Raw genomic sequence first — 20,137 nt, forward strand, 5'->3', positions numbered from 1 at the left:
TTTATTTTTAACACTAAAAATAATTCTATATTTATAGCAACAAAAGATTCTTGTTGCAGGATTTTGTGGAGTGTCATGTGATTGCTCCTGCCAAATTGTAAAATGGGAGTATGAACTTAGGGGTGAGCAGAGGCCTGTTCACGAATTTGAGAGGCGCATTGGGTTGGTGTTCTAAACAGCATGAAGTTGTACTTAAAATATTTACAGACAAGCACAAACCTATAAATGCATACACACACTCATAGTCATTACTTCTGGGACTGTGGGAGTTGGACTGATTCCTGTGTTGGGAGGGATGACTAAGAAAAATGGAGAGCTGAATTCTGGACTTGGCAACAAGACACGAAAGCAAGCAGGAACTGAAATGGAGAGATGTATGATGGCACAGTTTAGGCAGAAAGACTAAGAGAGGAATGAAAAAGATGGATCACCAAAAGAAAAAGCAGAGATGAGGTGGGAGAAGCGGCCAATGAGGCAAAAGCAAAGGGATATGGAAGAGACAGTTGGGGAAACAAAAAGAGCAAGTCCAGAGAGGAACAAACAGCAAGAAGAAAATATAGAAGAGTAGCAAAGCCATACTTTTTAAACTCATCTTATCAAGAATCCAAATGTAATTGGAATCTCTCCGCTTCTGCCTTACAGTGGGGAAATTTCTAGATAAGAAAACAGTCCTCAAAATTAAAAATAAAAGCACACAGTGAACTTTCCCTGGTCTACTCTGTCTAGCAGCAAGCTACAAATGATCTCTACAGCTATGTCTGAAACATGTTTTACAAGTATTTATTCTGGAAATTTTTATTTTCTTGCTTTCCCACGACAAACAGTGCTTTAAATAGCCTTATTTATTTATTTGATAAACCACATCATAGCAGAAAAGTATGGAAAAATAACATCTATTTAGACCAGAGCCTGCTTTCTATCATGTCGATTTTAGAATTGGTTTCTGCAGGCAATAAAAAGCTTTAGATTAGACCAATATACTGAATTGAACTGAAAGGGACCCAAGTCGTTGTGGTTTCTTTGAGGAATGGTGTTTGCTGCATTTAAATGTTCATTTCATGTTCATTTCATATTTGCACAATTTCAAGAAAAGTCAAGGTCTACTATTCCAAGGGACAGATTCAATCATCCAACATACAATTTGCTTTCAGGACACCAATAGGCTGAATAAGATAATTCCCTGAAATCTATTTTTGACATGAAAGGATGCAGGACAAAACTGAAACATGGACACAATAACAGACACAAAGTATATTTCCTGGAGCCAGTGTAAGGAAACAAGTGTGACCTGAAGCACAATAAAGGGCATTTTACAAATGCCAGGCTTTCTTTTGTACAGGAAAAAAATGAAGAAGCCAATGACTCAATTTAAAGGGAAATCAGCATGCTTGCATAGAGCATTGTTTCTGTAGAAGTCTCATTCAAAAGACTGGAAGCTACAGTTCATATGCTTAATTTTAATTTAAATGAAAACCGGATAATTTCTTAGCACATTTTGCTAACAGAACTGTTTGGAGAAAATGGCAGCTTTGCCTCTTTTTTTTGGGTCATGGTGTCATTATTTAAGTACTGATATTAAAACTGAGACAGCCAGTTATATGTAGTGGTTAAGGCACCAGGCTAGAATCCAGAGAACCTTAAATTCTAATTCTGCCTTAGACACAAAGCCAGCTGGGCGACCTCCGGCTCATCACTTTGTCTCAGCCTGAGCTGAGAAGATGCAATGGCAGATTACTTCTGAAAAACCTTGCCAAGAAAGCTGCAGGGACTTGTCCAGGTAGTCTCTGAAAATTATATACGATTGAAGCAAATAACTGAATCAATCATTTTTCAATGAAGTGAGAGAGTAAAAAAAAAAGGCTGTATTTTTTTCTACTACATTTGATGTTTGTCCGCTATAGGCAATGAGAAATCAGTCACGGATTTGTATCTGAATACCAAAAGTTTTGGAACACTTGAAAAATGAAGTGTAGACTACTTTTCTTCCAAAATATTTAGATTTGTTTTTCCTGCCAAATATCTAAGTCCCAAACCTTTCAACATACCAGTTTTCCAGAGTTTCATCCTTTATCCAAATGTGTTGTTTCAGACAAAGCGAGCAGACATTTCAAGTAACCCAGCATTGCTTAAAGAAGCTCAAAGAGCATAATAGGTTATTTAGAAAGGTATTTTTCAAACATTTTCGGGTGACCTGGCTGATATTGACTAATTTCATAATACATGCAATAAAGATACTGAAAAGAAGTGACTGTCAGATCACTTAAGGCTCAGCATGCTTTCCTTTCTCAGAGTATCCATGTCAGTTGCAAAGGCAAATTGTTTGGATGGAAATGGTATTTGTCACAATGCATAACATCTGGTATACAGCTGTTGTGCTGACTAAACTTCCAAGCAGGGACCTCAAGCTTTCCTAAAAGCGGTATTGCTTTTCTAAAGCAATTTCTAAATATGGCTTCTAAATTACTCTCTAGTGAAATATTGGGAAAGCTATAACTTCTTTCCAATTTTGTCCGAAAACCAATTAAATAGTCTTTCTTAAGGTTATATAATTTACAATTATATTGATATTCATATCTTCTGTTTAGAGATAAGGTCAGCTGAAAAAGATTAAAATCATAGCGAGGCTCTATGTAAAAGATATTTACTTCAACTTCACCTTACAGGAATCCACAACCATTCCACATATGATAGACTCATTCTTCAAAGACTCTTTGTCATAAAATTGGCATTTAAATTAAAATAAGTATGTACTTAAAAACAAATATCACAGATCATATGGTTTCCCTTATCTCTGTTTTTATAACTATTCAAAAACCTCTGCTATGCTGATGACATACTGTGATATTTGAAATTGCAACAGATCTGCAACTCCAGTAATAAAAAGACAAAAAATAATTAAACACAGGTTCTATTTTGGTCATAATTTGAAGACTGTCCACTTAAGGACCATTTGAAATCATGACAACCTTGTAAAGTTACTTACAAACCATCTTCAAAGTGATTTCAAGTGTTTTGCAACATATATAATTGGCTGCAGCATCCTGTGGTCATGTGAGCATGTTTTGCAAAAAATGTTTTGCAATTTTCAAGCAAAAAGCAGCAAAAAAAACCACATTCAGTAAACTGGATTTGGACTTACAATGCGTGATTGTTTTAATGACTGCAATGACTCACCACTTTAAGACTGTCATAAAAATGGTTGAAAAATTGAGTTGACTCAATTTATGACTGCAACGATGTATAATCAAAATTCTGGACTCAATTCTGCTTGTAAGTCAAAGATTATCTGTGTATTATAGACAACAGTTGTATCCCAAAACTTTTCAGAAATCCATCCCATTTTCTTAGATTTATTTGACAAAAGTCTGCTAGTATTATATGTATCTACTATCACAATCATTTATTATAGCCTGCAACTTCTTTGCTTTATTAAATTGTAAGTTTGCTGTAATTCTAAGCTCGCTGTATTGTTCTTCAAGCATATGCCTACTTTACCTACATAATTAACATTTGCATGTTGCACTGTGATGCCCAACCCCCCCCCCCTTTTTAAAAGAGATTGATAAAGGACTCTACCCTTTTTGATCTAGAATAGCACATACTTTTGTTTCAGTTTTAGGCAGCTCTGTAACTTCATGAGCATAGCTGCAATGAGGATGGTTTTTTTTTAACCTAGGCACTATTCCAGGGTACTCAAACAGAAACAGGAAAGTTCAAAAGAATCAGCAACGATGCAAAAATATTCCTGAATAAACAGTTCATCCAGGCCTTGAAAAGGGGAAACCATGAAATGCAGTTAGGTGGAGTTCTAAGAGTAATGCTCTTCCTTCGCCCCAATCCTATCAGGTTTTCATTTTATCAAAATGAAGGTCTACCTGGTATCCTCATACTTTGAGGTACTTTGACCCCCTAAAATGATATATGAATTTTTATGAACTCTCCTCATACATAAAATGAGTAATTAGATAAGAAATAAATATACCGCTAGTTTTTCATAACTACATTTTAATCTCTGGATCTCAAAAAGTCATGTTATTACACTAGTTCCTGTGACTATGCCCAACTGAAGTAGAAGAGTTTTGAAATTGTTCCTTGTGGAGAATAGTTGAAGTCAACTCCACGCTTCCCTTCTCCCTTGAACTACTGTGTGGTTGCCCTAGGCCAGGGATAGGCAACTTTGGCTCTTTTATGACTCCTGGACTTCAATCCCAGAATTCCTAAGCCAGAATAGCTGGCTCAGCAATTCTGCGAGTTGAAGTCCACGAGTCATAAAAGAGCCAAGGTTGCCTACCCTTGCCCTAGGCAAAGCAGGCACAAATTTTATCACCGTTGTCTATGCAAATATGATCAGATTTAAAAATATTATTAGATCCGACTCTATGCTGATCATACAGCTCCAAAGGACTATGGCCACAATTCAAAAACCCTGGTGTGACTACAAATTACAAACTAAGCTCCGAAGTATTTAATGGTCTGTTTGTAGAATCTCTCTCAATGAACTGATCTGTTCAGATCAATTAAATGTGATTCTAGAATGAGCACTGCTGTGGAGAACTGTGGAGTCACAGAAATCAGGAAATTTCCACCAAAGCCAGCAGTGATAAAACCAGTTTTCTTGAATAGAACTGCTGGAAGGGAGGGGATCTATGTTTCCCATGTCCCATCAACCCATTCAAAGAAGCTTATTTCCTGCTATCTATGATCTGGACTTCATTTTGCCCCCCCCCCCCAAATGACTTTGCTCAAGTTTGATAAGAACAAGGATGAACAATATGTGCAGATGTTTGTTTGTTAATCTCTGTACCAGCAAGACTGTCTGCTCTTGGTTTCGAACATGCTAAATAAGATGGCTAGCTCACTAGTGCTAAAAGTGCCTGAAAGGGAGACCATTTATGAACAACACTGCAGGCCTATTTAACTTAGTAATAAATGTACCTCCTACAAATCTAACAGACAAGGAATTATAATCACACCTGTTTAAAAATACTAAATCTATGGGATCTAGCGTACCTCCAACACCATTGCAGCGAGATGTCATTTCCCACAGAACCAAAGCCATAGAATACACATCAGTCTGCTTAAAGGATTCAACATTATCCAAGTTCATTCTGGATTCCAGGACTTCAGGAGCCATGTATCTTGCTGTACCAACCTGTCAGCATTTACAAAAGTTAAAATGCTTTACAGTAAATGGAATTCAGAAAGCAGAACCACCACTATTTTCCCCCCTCAAAAATAAAGTCAGTAATGTTAGCAGATGGAAATAGATTCAGTTTTCATGACTGCATGGCCCAGAAGAATCCCCACTTAAGCATTATCTCAAAGTGTAATGATTAGGATTTTCTCCATAAAAAAACATCACTGGGGATATTAAAGCATTTTGAGGTAAAGCTGCCATTTCCTGCTTTCAAATGATGGTGCAGATTTTATTGCATGGAATGACATGCAGTTATTCAAGCCTGCTTCTAGTCACAGTCAATCCATCACAAAGCTAGACATTTCAACAAGTACAATACTTATAAAATCCTCCAGCTTTCCATATAGCTCCTCATGCACTAGCTTACCTGCCCACTATTAGCCAGGTCATCAACAGAGAGAGTAGGATCCAACTTTAAAGATAATCCAAAGTCACAGAGGCAGCAAGCCAGGTCATTCTTTACCAGGATATTAGAACTCTTCAGGTCTCTGTGGACAATTGGTGTCTTGGGCCGACCACATGGTGTGTGATCACTATGAAGGTGGGCAATCCCACGAGCCAAAGAGCCACCCAGTTTCCACAGATCCTCCCAGCTAATGATGTGTTTTATGAGATATTCCTGCAAGTTGCCTCTTGAATGGAAAGCAGTGATCAACCAGTATTGTTTGCCTAGATCTGTCTTGCGCTCCTCTGCTGTAAGGAACTGTAGAATGTTCTCATGTTTTAGATTTATGTCAGAAAAGATATCTTTCTCAGTCTTCCAGGAGGCATATTCTTCATAAGAGAAGATCTTGACAGCCACAGTTTCAAACTGTTCTGATGTGTTTTGTTTCAGTTTAGCCTTATAGACTTCTGCAAATCGCCCTTTGCCTACCAAAGTATCCAACTCAATAGGCAGCAATTCGGTGTTATGGTTAATATTATTAGCACAAGTAGAACTGATGTCAGAGCGATCATCATCCAGCATAATGGCACAAACATCACTACAGTCTTTGTGCTTCCTGGATTTCACATTTTTCTCCCATGCCTTGTTGAGTTTCCTCCTCCTCTGAACACGGTAGAAGTAAAAGATAATGATCACAGCAATGGCGATCACCAGCAACGGGACAAGGCATATAACTGAGACCAAAGCAATCACGTATTTTACTTCTGTACTTGAGGTGGTATCTGGAAAAAATATATAAAGTGTTAGGTGAAACTTTAACATTAAAAATATCATTAACATAATTATAATCTTATAATTATAAAACCGAGTTAATTTTGTATTGTAGCTAAAGGCAGAAAGATGGAAACTAGGACATTCTGAATTCTAGGCCTGCCTTAGACATGAAGCTAGGTAGGTGATCTTGACTAGTTATTCTCTCTTACCCCTGAATTGGGATATTTTTTTCATGAGAGGTACAAAGAAGCAGCTTAATCAAGATTAAAAGTTATGTCATTGTTATTTTTTATTGTGAAGTTACATTACTAGAGAAAGCTGTCTACCCTGAAACATTTTATTTTAATACGAAGCCCCAATACAATAAATAAGAATCTATTTCAGTGAGATACAACATTGGAATTCGTAACCACAATGGAATGCTAACTTGTGTAATCACATTCTAAGACTGTACCAATTGATTTTGGCATAAAATTATTTTGACAATAATTTTAAAAATAAAAAATATATTAAAAATTGTCTGGTGGGCAGGGGAGATCAATATGATGGAAAATATGTACATATACATAAGAATCATTCAATTTCTTTTAAATTCATATTAAATATTTCTGAAGCAATCTATAATACAATCAAGCCATCACAAAAATATCAAAAGGATTAAAATAAAATTAAAAGTAGCTCATTCTTTTTAGACTATTTATTAACTTGCAATAGTGGTGAATTTCTGTAGCTCAGGTCTAAGATGAAGGTTCATTTTCCAAGCTTGAGGGCTGGTTTCCAAACGTTTCATTACCAGGCTGGGTAACATCTTCAGTGGTGTTTAGGGCATCCCCTAAATGCCGCATAAGATATTACCTAGCCTGGTACTGAAATGTTTGGAAACCAGCCCTCAAGCTTGGAAAACAAACCTTGACCCTCATTTATTAATTTATTTATCTTTTCATTCAATTTTTGCTGCTACCCACACTAAATTTATGACTCTGGAAGGCTAACACTTAAAACTAAGATTAAAAACCGCAGAACAAAATGTATTGAGCCCAAAGTTTAACTAAATCAGGTTTTCAAGCCTTATGAAATGCCAGTAGATTTGGGCCAAATCTGGTATCTAGGGGAATTGTGTTGTGGAGGATGAGGGCCACAACAAAGAAGGTTCTTCTCCTGAGCCCTACCAAATGACAACTTCCTAAGAAATGGAACCAGGAGCATGCCCCTCCTTGATGACATGAGTTCCAGAAGTAAAAGAAAATGAATTGAGCAATCTATTTTCCTTGCTCCTGATAGGCAGACTACATTTTATATTCAAGTTCAATCAGCTTTTTTTTCCTACAGGACAATCTGTTTTCCCTTTGCAAGGGAATAGAGCAAGGGTGTCAAACTGCCAGCCCATGGGTCGGTTATATCTTATGGAGACCGTGTCCACCTCAGCTCCGGCAAAGCAAAAAAAAAGCTGTGATACGTCGCAACACGTCATGTGACACGGCAAATTTGACACCTGTGGAATAGAGAGCCAACTTAACTATTTCCTTATTTTTCTATTGGATGGACTTCTAGAAGTCTCACATGTATGGATTTCACGAATATCATAATTCTCTGGGTAGCATTATTATTCTTGGATAATATGAAGCAGGTGAGTGCAGAGCATTTGTAGGATCAGAGGTTTTCATCAAAATACAGAGAACAATGTTGTGCCATTGCAAACAAGTTTCGCCTCATCCATATGTGTAAGCAAAACAGAGATGTGTGTGGGGGGATATCTATCCAAGCAACACAATACAGATACTGCAAATATCCCTCCACACACACATACACACATTACATTTTTTGAATGAATCATTAAGCAGCATTCTCTGTTTTCTATTCCCATCCAAAAAGATATTTTCCTTATGCAAAAATGGTTGCTCAGTTGCTGAACATGCTTACCTGTTGAAAATACAGTTTGGCTGTTCTGAATGAAACATTACAAATAATAAAGGGGGGGGGGTGTTCTAGAAATTGACTGGAATATTAAAATAGGAGCATTCCATAATACAGCTTTTTGTTGCAGATCCGCCCCTCCTCCCTACTTTATCTTCCCTACAGCCAGAATTCTCAGATGAAGAGAAGAAGCTATAAAATACCAAACAGCTAAAACAGAGATAATAGAAAACACTGACAGGTGATGGAATAAATTAAGAGAAAATTCCATTAGGGACAGAGAAACAAGGATGCCAAAGGATATAAAATAGACTAGAGCTGATATGTAAAAGTTCCTATAAAACAATGTTGAAACATCTATAATCTATGAGATTGTAGATTTAGTAGGGTTCTGAAACCTACTGATCGTCACTTGAAAAAGGGGAATGCTAATGGACTGGAAACAACATCAATGCATTTTGCATGGGTTCTCAACAGAATACTTCAGTGATATAAATTGACCTGCAAGAGATTCCAGCATGCCATCTGCTTGATAACTCTTCATTTGTCAAGCACCAGATTGGTCTCAATACTTAGTCTGCCGCATATTTCTCAAGAATTGTATGCTGTCCAATTGTGATAGATAATTTCAGACACCACTTAAAGTTCAAATGAAGGAGTCTCCTTGCCAACAGCAATCTTTTCCCTTTCCCTTTCAGCAATGGATCCTATTTACACATCTACTATTTATGCAGTACACATTTATAATACAGAGTAGATATTTATCTCAATGTACTGCTTTAAAAATGTACTTTAAAACTCAATTGTCACTTTAAGAGGAGATCTTAGACAAAGTGAGGGCTAGAATAGGAAGCTGTTTTGGTTTGCAAACAAGGACAGAGCAAAATTAAGTGTCTGAAACTATTTAAACATTTGAGTAGGTCTGTAAGTTATAGTATAATGCTGACTAGTACAAAGTCTATGGGTTTAATCAGGGTTTCAGAAAACATGGGCTGGGACCCAAAATTTGAAAATACTGTTGGGTTTTTAGCTTTATTAAAAACTAGTAGGGTTTGGCTGTTGCTGATTTGCTGAATTTTTAGTAAGCTATTGTCTTACTAAATTTTGGACTAGGATGAGAGAGACATAAGATGATCCACTACTTAGAATTTGGGCACTGTGTTACTTTGCTGTCTATTCTGAAGAAGCACTTTATTTGAACCTTCAACAAAAAAGGCCTCTTTGAAAATCCAAGCAGCCTTAATGAACACATCAGAGCTGCAGTGCATGATTTTTCCACTCACAACTGCAACTTTAAGTTACTATAGACCAGGGGTCTTCAAACGTGGCCCTTTTATGAGTTGTGGACTTCAATTCCCAGAATTCCTCAACCAGCATGCCTGGCTGAGGAATTCTGGGAGTTGAAGTCCACAAGTCATAAAAGGGCCAAGTCTGAAGACCCCTGCAATAGACTTTACATTTATACTCCTTCAAGCTCAAAAATATTTTTTAAAGACTAAAACAGTTCTAATATGCATACTTAAGAATAAGGTTTAAGCATTAAGCAAATAAGATTTATTAATCTATGGAAATTGCTATTGTGAAGTCTCATTGTGAAGTGTAGCAGTCCAGAGCACAAATGATCTCTTATGAGGATAAATTCTGTGAGACCAGTCTATCTGCCAGTCCTTCAGTTGTGGCTGCATCATCTCTACTCATCTGGAGATGCCATTCCTCACCTGGAAAGTCTCTCAGTTTACTCATTTCTCAATGTGTATTCATTTCACTATATTCATATTAATCTCTCAAATGCTTTCCATTCTGCACTATTCTATTATTCATGAAGACACTGCTACGTGTGCCAATATGCATGTATTGTTTTCATCAGTAGATACCATTTTTCTCTTCTTACTAATATTTATTTGGATAGGTTAAATTAAAATCTAAAGCTGGCCTCTAAAACTATATAAGCCACTGCACAGGAAATTATTTAAATTCCTTTCCTTTTGCGTTTTGCTTTTGAAATGCTTTCTTTGTGTTTACCTTTTTGTACCCTTATAAGCTTTTAATCCTTAAATGAGCTCACATTTGCTGTTTCAAAAGTTTATATTAACTAATAAAGAAAAATATTATATTATTACGGAAATGAAGTTCATTCTTCAAAGTTATAGCAAATCTATTCACAGTGTCTTATTTAATTAATTGGCTCAACAGTTTCAGATGAATAGAACATTTGGCCAATTATTTAGGCAATTGCACTAGCATTCAGCACCATATATAAAAATCATTTTTTTAAAAAATAATAATAATGTATCTGTAAAAAATCAATATACAATGAAAGTGTAGATAATTAGGACTTTACACATTCAGAAAATGCATGTGCTTTATCTTCTCTGACTGAATCAATTCAGACAGTACACTAGAAATCACAAATGAATTATGTCCATATTACTCTTTATGTAGAAAAACTAAGGTAACCCAAAACTCTAAGTATATAATGCAAAGGAAATATGAACATTTTGTGCTCATGCTAAAAATATAAATGAAATGACTAAGTAAATAAATAAATAAATAAGTACTGACATTTCCTTAAAACAGACTGAATATTTCTCATATTCAAATTTATCCTATTACCCTAATTTCAAAATAAGTAGATGTACTAATGAATATTGAAGCAAATAAACATCTTATGTGGCATATACAATATAAGAATCTGGACTGTCACTGTTGGTTAGATTTAAGATTTTTTTTCCTATATAACTAAATGAAAATTTTGAGTGTGCGATAAAAGAGGTATAAATTGAAAATGAACAGTAATTTTAATGCCTATACATGACTGTGTGGTAAGGGCAACAGAATATTGAGTACACAGTACCAAATATAATGTTAAGCTGAAATAATAATAATAATAATAATAATAATAATAATAATAATAATAATAATAATAATAATAATCACCTATGCAATGAGGAAAAATGGGAAAAATAGAAGGAATACAACTGGGAAACGGAAGTATTATGAAAGCACTAGCAAAGGATGATGGTTACAAATACCTAGGCATATTGGAAGCAGATAACATCTTGAATGGAAAGGTCAAAGAGTCAACACAAAAGGAATACATCAGAAGTGTCCGCAAAATACTAAAATGAAAGCTGAATGGTGGAAATATAATTAAAGCCATTAATACATGGGCAGTCCCACTGATACGCTACCCAGCTGGAATTATCAACTGGACATTGGCCGAATTGGAACACCTAGACCGGAAAACGCGTAAACTTTTGAACATGCACCATGCTCTACATCCACAAAGTGACATCAACAGATTGTACCTGCCAAGAAGAATAGGGGGCAGAGGGCTACTGCAAATCCACCAAACTGTAGAAGAAGAAAAACGAAGTTTGAATGACTATGTGAATCAAAGTACAGAAAAATTGCTGCAGGCTGTGAAAACAGAGAGCATTATCAAAATAACAGAAACAAAGGCAGAATATAAGGAAAACAGCTGGATGATAGTTTAAATAGATGGAAAACCAAAGCTTTGCATGGACAACATTTGAAAAACATTGAAGGAAAATGTGATAACAACTTGACATGAACATGGCTTAAGATGGGAACCATCAAGAAAGAAATGGAAGGCTTAATACTGGCTGCTCAAGAACAAGCATTACAAACTAATGCCATGAAAGCAAAGATACAAAAATCTACTGACAATCCAAATTGCCGACTTTGCAACAACAAAGTTGAAACTGTTTGTCATTTAATATGTGAGTGCAGCAAAAATTGCGCAAAGTGATTACAAAGCTAGACATGACCGAGTTGCTAAACTAATCCACTGGGCATTGTGTAAAAAATACGACTTGCCTGTGTCTGAAAAGTCGTGGGAACATAGGGTGGAAAAAGTTGTCGAGAATGAGAGGATGAAGATCCTGTGGGACTTCCGAATACAGACACATCACCATTTGGAACACAACATGCCAGATATCACAGTTGTAGAGAACTGAAGCATACAGTTGATTGATATCGCTGTACCAGGAGATGCCAGAGTCAAAGAAAAAGAACTGGAAAAAAATTATGAAATACCGCGACCTGGCCATCGAAACTGCACGATTATGGATGAAACATGTAACAGTGATACCCATTAAGAGAAGAGTTCCAATGTATTTAAGTTTAGGTTAGGGGGAAAAAGTGAGTGACAGGAAATGTAAGAGATATGTAAAAAATAATAATGCATGTTGTTGTTAGTTGCGAAGTCGTGTCCGACCCATCACGCCCCTATGGACAACGTTCCTCCAGGCCTTCCTGTCCTCTACCATCTTCTGGAGTCCATTTAAGCTCACGCCTACTGCTTCAGTGACTCCATCCAGCCACCTCATTCTCTGTCGTCCCCTTCTTCTATTGCCCTCAATCTTCCCCAGCATTAGGCTCTTCTCCAGTGAGTCCTTCCTTCTCATTAGGTGGCCAAAGTACTTGAGTTTTAGCTTCAGGATCTGGCCTTCTAAAGAGCAGTCAGGGTTGATCTCCTCTAGGACTGACCAGTTTGATCGCCTTGCAGTCCAAGGGACTCGCAGGAGTCTTCTCCAGCACCATAGTTCAAAGGCTTCAATTCTTTGGCGCTCAGCCTTTCTTATGGTCCAACTTTCACTGCCATACATTGCAACTGGGAAGAGCATAGCCTTGACTATACGCACTTTTGTTGACAGGGTGATGTCTCTGCTTTTTAGTGTGCTGTCTAGATTTGCCATGGCTTTCCTCCCCAGGAGCAAGCGTCTTTTAATTTCTTGGCTACAGTCCCCATCTGCAGTGATCTTGGAGCCCAGGAAAATAAAATCTGTCACTACCTCCATTTCTTCCCCATCTATTTGCCAGGAATTGAGAGGGCCAGATGCTTTACCTTTACCTTTTTAAATATATTTAAAATGTACACAATTTTTTTTAAAAAAATTAAATGCTTAAAACTACAGTACTTCTACAATAATAATCCATCTATGCCAGGGTTGGGCAATTAATTTTTTCAATGAACTGCATGAGAAACTACAACTGCACCCCCCACTGATGCCCCCCCATGCTGTCCCCCCTGCTGCCTTTGCTGCGGGCTGGATAGAGACAACCCACAGGCCAGATGGTCATAAAATGCCCAGATCTGATCTATGCCATTCCATAACATTCTATGGTGATTATCTTTAATTCACAATGACTTAATTTTTGTCAGGGGATGATCTTATTGAATAAAATGACCTACTAATTTAGCTAAAAATATACAAAAACAGGGACATACATTTTTTAAAAGTGATGTCCTTGGGAATAATGATCTAGTTATGTCTATAGAAATACCTTTTATTTTGACCATACATATACCCTACACTTTTGATCTTTTTAAAAAAAAATGGAAATGAATGTTCTCTTATTTCAAATGGAACCTATTTTCTTGTGGTACAGAGTTACATAAAGAATTGAGTGAAAATGCATTGCCCAGGTATTTTGCTTTTAGGCATTTTCTCAACAAGATGCCAAAGTTCTAGTTTGTGCCTGCCAGCTTCTCCAATTTTATTTGGTAAATGGAATCCATAACCTAACTATCCCATGCCTCTCATTTTCAAATCCAGTCCCTGTAAGCATCACAAAGACCCACCCGGTGTCAAGTGATTGTGCAAGTGACTCTCACTGGATCAAAAACAATATTCAAAAAATTGGATTTTCAAACAAGTCTGATCAGTTTGATTAGTTACAAACTCACTTTGTTTCCTCACCTACCCAAATATATGCCAGTTCAAAAATAAAAATCTACATGAGATGAGGACTTTAGGCTTCATTATATCAATTTTAAATAGTTTTTAAATGAAATCTCTGGAGACTCTCAACAACTGGCATTACTGACCAATCACATTAAAATGGGGAGAAAAGTGCTTTTAGATACTAAGTTTAACAAAGTTGATCTCCAAATATTAAGGATGACAGTTCTTGAAACTAAATTGTCTGTAGCTAAACACTACTTCATTAGAAGCTAGTGTCTAGCCTCTTTAAAATTATATCCTGCTGTCTGATTCATTATTTTTTTCTTTAGCCCCCCAAAAATAAGTCTTTTGGATATTCATACATAAATCAGGGTTTCAATATATCTTCAACAGCTGGACATTTTAAACTGATAGCAAATCAAGGAAAAAAGGTAAAATAATTCAGTGCACCAGGACTTTGATTTAGCATTCATTTGTGCAACTGCAAGGCCCTTTACTGATTTCTGTAGGCTATAACTAAAACAAATGGACCACTTTTATCTGAATTAAATAGGACAAGAAAAAAAAATCTATATAAACACACAAGACAATCTGCACTCACTAAGCAAACAGCAGCCGGCGCCTGCAATGGGTGGGACAAGGGTACATACTGTATGGATGACAGTCCAACAGACAAAATTATTGCAGGATATTCTCTAGTTGTCTGGGGAACACTGGACCAGCTGGCCATGTTGTTCTGTTCAGTGTTAAACACAGACAGGAAACCACATGTCTGATACTGTAAAAATAATTTGTCTTCCTGCCAGAGCTAAGCAGGCAAGCAACGCAAAGGGGTTTATTTTCATTTAAAAAGAACACTAATCCACAACAATAAAAACCAAATGACGATGTATCAACTGTGTATGGAGTGTAAATGTTACAAAAGGAACCTTTAGATTTTAGCTGAATGTACTCCTAATAGTCTCCTGGATTCTAAATTTGGACAAATATTTTTGAATTTTCCTAATAAAAGGCAACAGTGAGGAGGTAGAATGCTGGCTTCTATTTTTTTTTCCCTTAGTGAAGGAAGAATGAATTCAGTTCAAAGAAACATCTGGCCATTTTGTAAATTTTAATAAGTATTCAGAAATAAGGCCTTACTCAACAGCAGAATAGCACGACACAGTTTCTAATGACAAGTAGCTGGACCTATGATGAGCTAATAGCGCTTTAAGAGGCCTTTTTAAAATCAAGATTCTAGATTCCAGTTGCTTAGATGTCTGTTGCCCTTATCTAACCATTTGCCTGATACTTAACAAGCCTATCCATGCCTGACGACTAGATTTTATTTCTATTAACCTAAGTTTCATCTTAAACAGCATAGAAGTATATTTTTACAGATCCAAATGAGACTCTTTAAAAGCATACTTTTTTCATTAAAACTGTATCAAGCCTTACAGAAAAGTTATACAGATTATCACTCTAGAAAAGCACTATCAGTTCTTTGGCATTTTTGTAGAACAAAAAACTCTTACTAGAAATTAAGGCCAAAGCTTTTGATTCCTTCTGTTGCTAACTTTTAAGCAATGAAGTAGGAAATAACTCTAGCATGCCAACTGTATTATCTCCAACAGCTTAAGAAGTAAGAAGTGCAATGAAATATTTATTAAAAGTCATCCAAAACTCTACAGTGATGTGGATTCTTTGGAAAGCAGATCCTTTATTACTACAATATTATTAAAATTACTATTAATTGAGACACAAAGATATCTTGCAGCAATATGAAATTATTAAGAATATTAACAATCATTCATTTATTCTCATACATATATACACGCATAGCACAAAGTGGAAAAATATCTCCAAATTATGGTATGCGAAAGAAATGTCTGTTATGTAAATTTTAACTTAACATGTTCAGATAAAAAGCAAATAGATCACTCTCCTAGGCAAAAACTGGCACCAATTTTTGAAAACTATGACTGTAATATTCTACAAGTAATCCTTGACTTACAATGACTGAAATTTCTGTTCCTACGCAATTTGTTTACAAAAAGTACAACCACATCATTTAACAAAGGTGATACCTGCAGTCCCAGTTGCGATCATTTACTGAATCCCAAAGCTGTTGCCTAACGACTTCCCAAAACTACATCAGAGAAGTGATAAGTAGGTCACAATCAGGCTGGTAAGCAAGTAAATGGCTTGTGGCAATTGGGAGGGGGGATCAAGCAGGTACGCAGGGAGACGTAGCGGGTGCACATGGAAGGAGGAACAGCAAGGTTTGGAAAGGTGACCATAGATATGCAAGGGTATGAGGGAGGCATGATGACAGCCAAGGTGGGACTGTGAGTAAAGTGCAGTGAGGTTAAGGAGGTGTATAGGAGAATGTGAATGATGCACAGTAAGGATTGGGGAGGGTACATGGTGATATAAGAGAAAGACATGGCAAGGATTGGGGAAGGTGTGGGAAGTATATCAACCATCCCTTTCCAGCCAGCTACATTCCAGGTCATCAACTGTATGGGGTTCTCAGAGGCAAGGTGGTCTGGCTTGGTTGATTGGCTAGATGGTAAAAATGTGGGGAGTATATGAGTGCAATTAGTTACTGACTGTAAATACTGAAATATTATTAAATCAAGAAGTGAAAATATCAGGAAAATATAAAGGCCCTCTAACACCTGGCCGGTGTTACGCGACCCTGCCCAGCCTAGCCAAGTGTAGTGGAAGAGGGAACGAGCCAAAGCGGCACAGTGCAGGACTTGCCGTGAGGGAGGAGCTGCGGGCCGGCTGGGCCGAGACACTTCTGGCTCACTGGGAAGAGAAAGGAGGAGGGGCCGGAGACAGGAGAGGCTATAAAATGAGGCAGTTTGGGCAGGAGAGGGAGAGGGGGGGGGAAAGACGCCGGAGAAAGATTCAGAAGAGAGGAAAGCTTTTGGGGAGGTGCATGTGCGTGAGAAAGAAAGGGAAGGCTTTTGGAGAGACATGTGCATGAGAATGGGAAGACCTTGGAGGCACATGTGCATGAGAATGGGAAGGCTTTGAACAGATATGTGTGTGTGAGATTGGGAAGGCTTTGTAGAGATGTGTGCATGATAATGGGAAGGCTTTTGGAGAGACGTGTGTGAGAATGGGAAGGATTTGGAGAGACATGTGCGTGAGAATGAGAAGGATTTGGAGAGATATGTGCATGAGAAAGAGAGAGAAAGAGAAAGGGCTTTTGGGAAGGAAGGAAGGAAGGAAGGAAGGAGATTGGAATGAGAGGGAGGGTCTGAGAGAAGTCCTGCCTTAGCACTTGGCCAACAGCAGCCCTTCTGCCCTTTCGTCAGCCCCTTGCCCCATCCTCCTGGGCTATCCTGGTGGTCTCCCATCCTATCACTAAGAATGATTTGGTTACAAAGCTGAGTCTCCTCGCATGGGGAGGGAGTAGGCCTCCTCTGACCCATACACTTTGCCCTCCTGCACCCACCATGAATAACCTAGCCAAGAAGAGTGAGCACAGCAGCAGCAGCTTCGAGGAGCCAAACATAGCTGGATGCCCCCTCGGGAAAGTGGGGCTGGACTGAGTTGGGCTGCAGAGTCCTGGTTGCTCCAGAAGCTTGAGGACTGGGCTGGATACTTGCCCTCTGATGTCCAGGGCTCTGGGTAGCCCACACCATTGTCCACGAGTCCCCTGCACAGCCCAAGAGGGATGGTGAGGCTCTTCCACCAGAGACCCCCAGATCCCCCCCCATAGGCGCTCCCCGACCTGAGCGACATTGAGCTGGCAATACACATACTGCCCCCTCAACAGTAACCACAATGCTGATGTAGCCCTCAATGAAATCAAGTTTGACACCCCTGATATAAAACGAGGGGGGAGGGGAGAGGAGAGGATATAAAAGAAGGAGGTGGGAGAGAAGAGGATATAAAAGAAGGAGGTGGGAGAGGAGAGGATATAAAAGGAGAAGGGGTGAGAAATTTGTTAAATGAGTTTTGCCCCATTTTATGACTTTTCTTGCCTCATTTGTTAACTGAAACACTGCAGTTATTTATTTATTTTTTATTTTTTATTTCAATTCCATTTATATCCCGCCCTTCTCCGAAGACTCAGGGCGGCTTACAAGCTTAGCAGTAGCCTTCATTCTATGTATATGCCTGCTTGTTAGGGCTTTCACACATACCCCAAGCGGCATTATTACAAAGTCAGCTTAATTGCCCCCAACAATCTGGGTCCTCATTTTACCTACCTCGGAAGGATGGAAGGCTGAGTCAACCTTGAGCCTGGTGGGATGCGAACCTGCACTAATTGCAGGCAGCTGGTGTTACTTAAGGAGGCATTAGCCCACTGCTCCACCAAGTTACTAAATTAGTAACATGGTTGTTAAGTGAATCTGGTTTCCCCACTGACTTTTGCTTGTCAGAAGGTCACACGAGGGGGGTCACATGACCCTGGGACTCTCTGACCATCATAAATATGAATCAGTTGCCAAGCATCCAAATGTAAATCACGTGACACTGGGGATGCTGCAATGGTCATAAATGTGAAAAATGGTCATAAGTTGTAACTTCAAACAGTCACTAAGCGAACCATTGTAAGTCGAGGACTACCTGTACTTTTATCACTTTATTCCTTTTTCTTTGGTCATCAGGTTTTTGACACTTTGCTAGGCGATTGGTGGTACTCGAATATTGCCATATTCTAAAAGTGATGCAATCGAAGAAAAGGTTGAAAAGCTCTGCTCTAATAGTCTAAACTTGTGTTTACCGATTACACAACATTTGGGATTGTACACATATGAACTAATAACTTAAAGATGTACAGTGATTTCATAAGGAAACAGACACAAGTGAAATACATCTGCTCAGTTCTACAAACTGCCAGATAATCAAGGACCCAACTGATTTAGTTAAGAAAAGACAGATTTGCTTAAGAAAATACCGTAACTTTGTTGTTTGTTTAGTTATTTGGGTTATAACTCTTTAGATGTCCACCTTCTAAATGCACATTTAAAAAAACAACAACTTACATTTTTCAAGTACTACTTGAATGCTAAATTGCCATCCCAGTATTTTCAAAATAGAACTTCCTATTTTTGTCTAAACGTCTTTACATCACAAAACATTTATATTTATCATACAACAAATATAATTGTCAGTCTTACTATTTATCTTGTTGAATAGGAAACAGACTTGATTTTATGTCTTTACTGTCAAGGTTTGGCTTTTTACAAAAATGCAAACTCATGGCTATTCCTTAGTATCTTCCTCTTTTTTCCCCCTCCAACTCTTATTATTTCTCCTTTGTGATTTTCCACAACTTTAGCCAACTGTTGTGGGCCATGTTGTTTCTCCAAACTATTCTGATTGTGCAATGGCTCTCAAATCAATTACCTCTAAATCCAGTACAAATTCGTTCTCCTTCATACTATTTCAAGGCTTTTATTTGTTCCATATGCCATTTTTGTTTTTGTTTTAAAAATACCTGCAAACCTACTCTGAAAATGAAAAATGATTTGATATTATCTCTTTTTAATTGTGAAACATTGATATGATTCTTGCTCTTTTAATGTCACCCAAAGTCACAAGATACCACCTTTTCTGCCAAGGATTCATTGGACCTGCATGTTTTCTATAATCCTTTTAACAATGTTTTAATCATTAATAATAATGTTGCATGCACACAATTATTCATGTAAGTAAAACAGAGAACAGGAATGAACAAAATTGCTTTCCAAAGTGTGATGGAACTTTGGACTATAATTAATACATATATTCAGGGCAATTAACATATCTTTAAACTTTCACTAACTCTATATAAAGCAGTTATATTATTACCCAATGATTAAGGGGATAAGGTGATGCAATTGCAATTCAAAATAAAAAAAAACAGAAATTCCATAAAAGAAAATAGTTAATATGACCATTTATAATTTTATTAAGAATTACAGAAGATACTAAGCTATTTCAATAAAAATTTCTCAAAACATGTGGCCAACTATCATTGCCAAATCGTTTATCCAAACAAATGTAAGATATCTATTAGTTCTGGAGTTGATAATGATGGGCTTGGACTGAGTGAATCAAAAGCAAAAAATCAGCAATTACGGATAGTAATCACTTTCTGGATGGAATGGTACATTAAAACCTTTATAATGGAAGTCAGTGCTACTTGTAAATATCATATAATTCAGGGAT

General features: G+C 37.4%; 1 protein-coding gene across 3 annotated transcripts in view; it reads right to left on the reverse strand.

Moving 5' to 3' along the window:
* TGFBR2 (transforming growth factor beta receptor 2) overlaps window positions 1-20,137 on the reverse strand; it is a 45,289-nt gene that overhangs the window by 4,526 nt on the left and 20,626 nt on the right. For all 3 annotated transcript variants that reach the window (XM_081344056.1, XM_081344055.1, XM_081344057.1), the window contains exons 4-5: window positions 5,565-6,364; window positions 5,011-5,152 (exon numbers count right to left, since the gene is read on the reverse strand). In XM_081344056.1, the coding sequence (XP_081200182.1) occupies window positions 5,011-5,152; window positions 5,565-6,364 (942 nt within the window). The remainder of the gene's footprint in view (window positions 1-5,010; window positions 5,153-5,564; window positions 6,365-20,137) is intronic.

The sequence above is a fragment of the Vipera berus genome, assembly GCF_964194415.1.
Source record: "Vipera berus genome assembly, chromosome: Z".
Taxonomy (NCBI): domain Eukaryota; kingdom Metazoa; phylum Chordata; class Lepidosauria; order Squamata; family Viperidae; genus Vipera; species Vipera berus.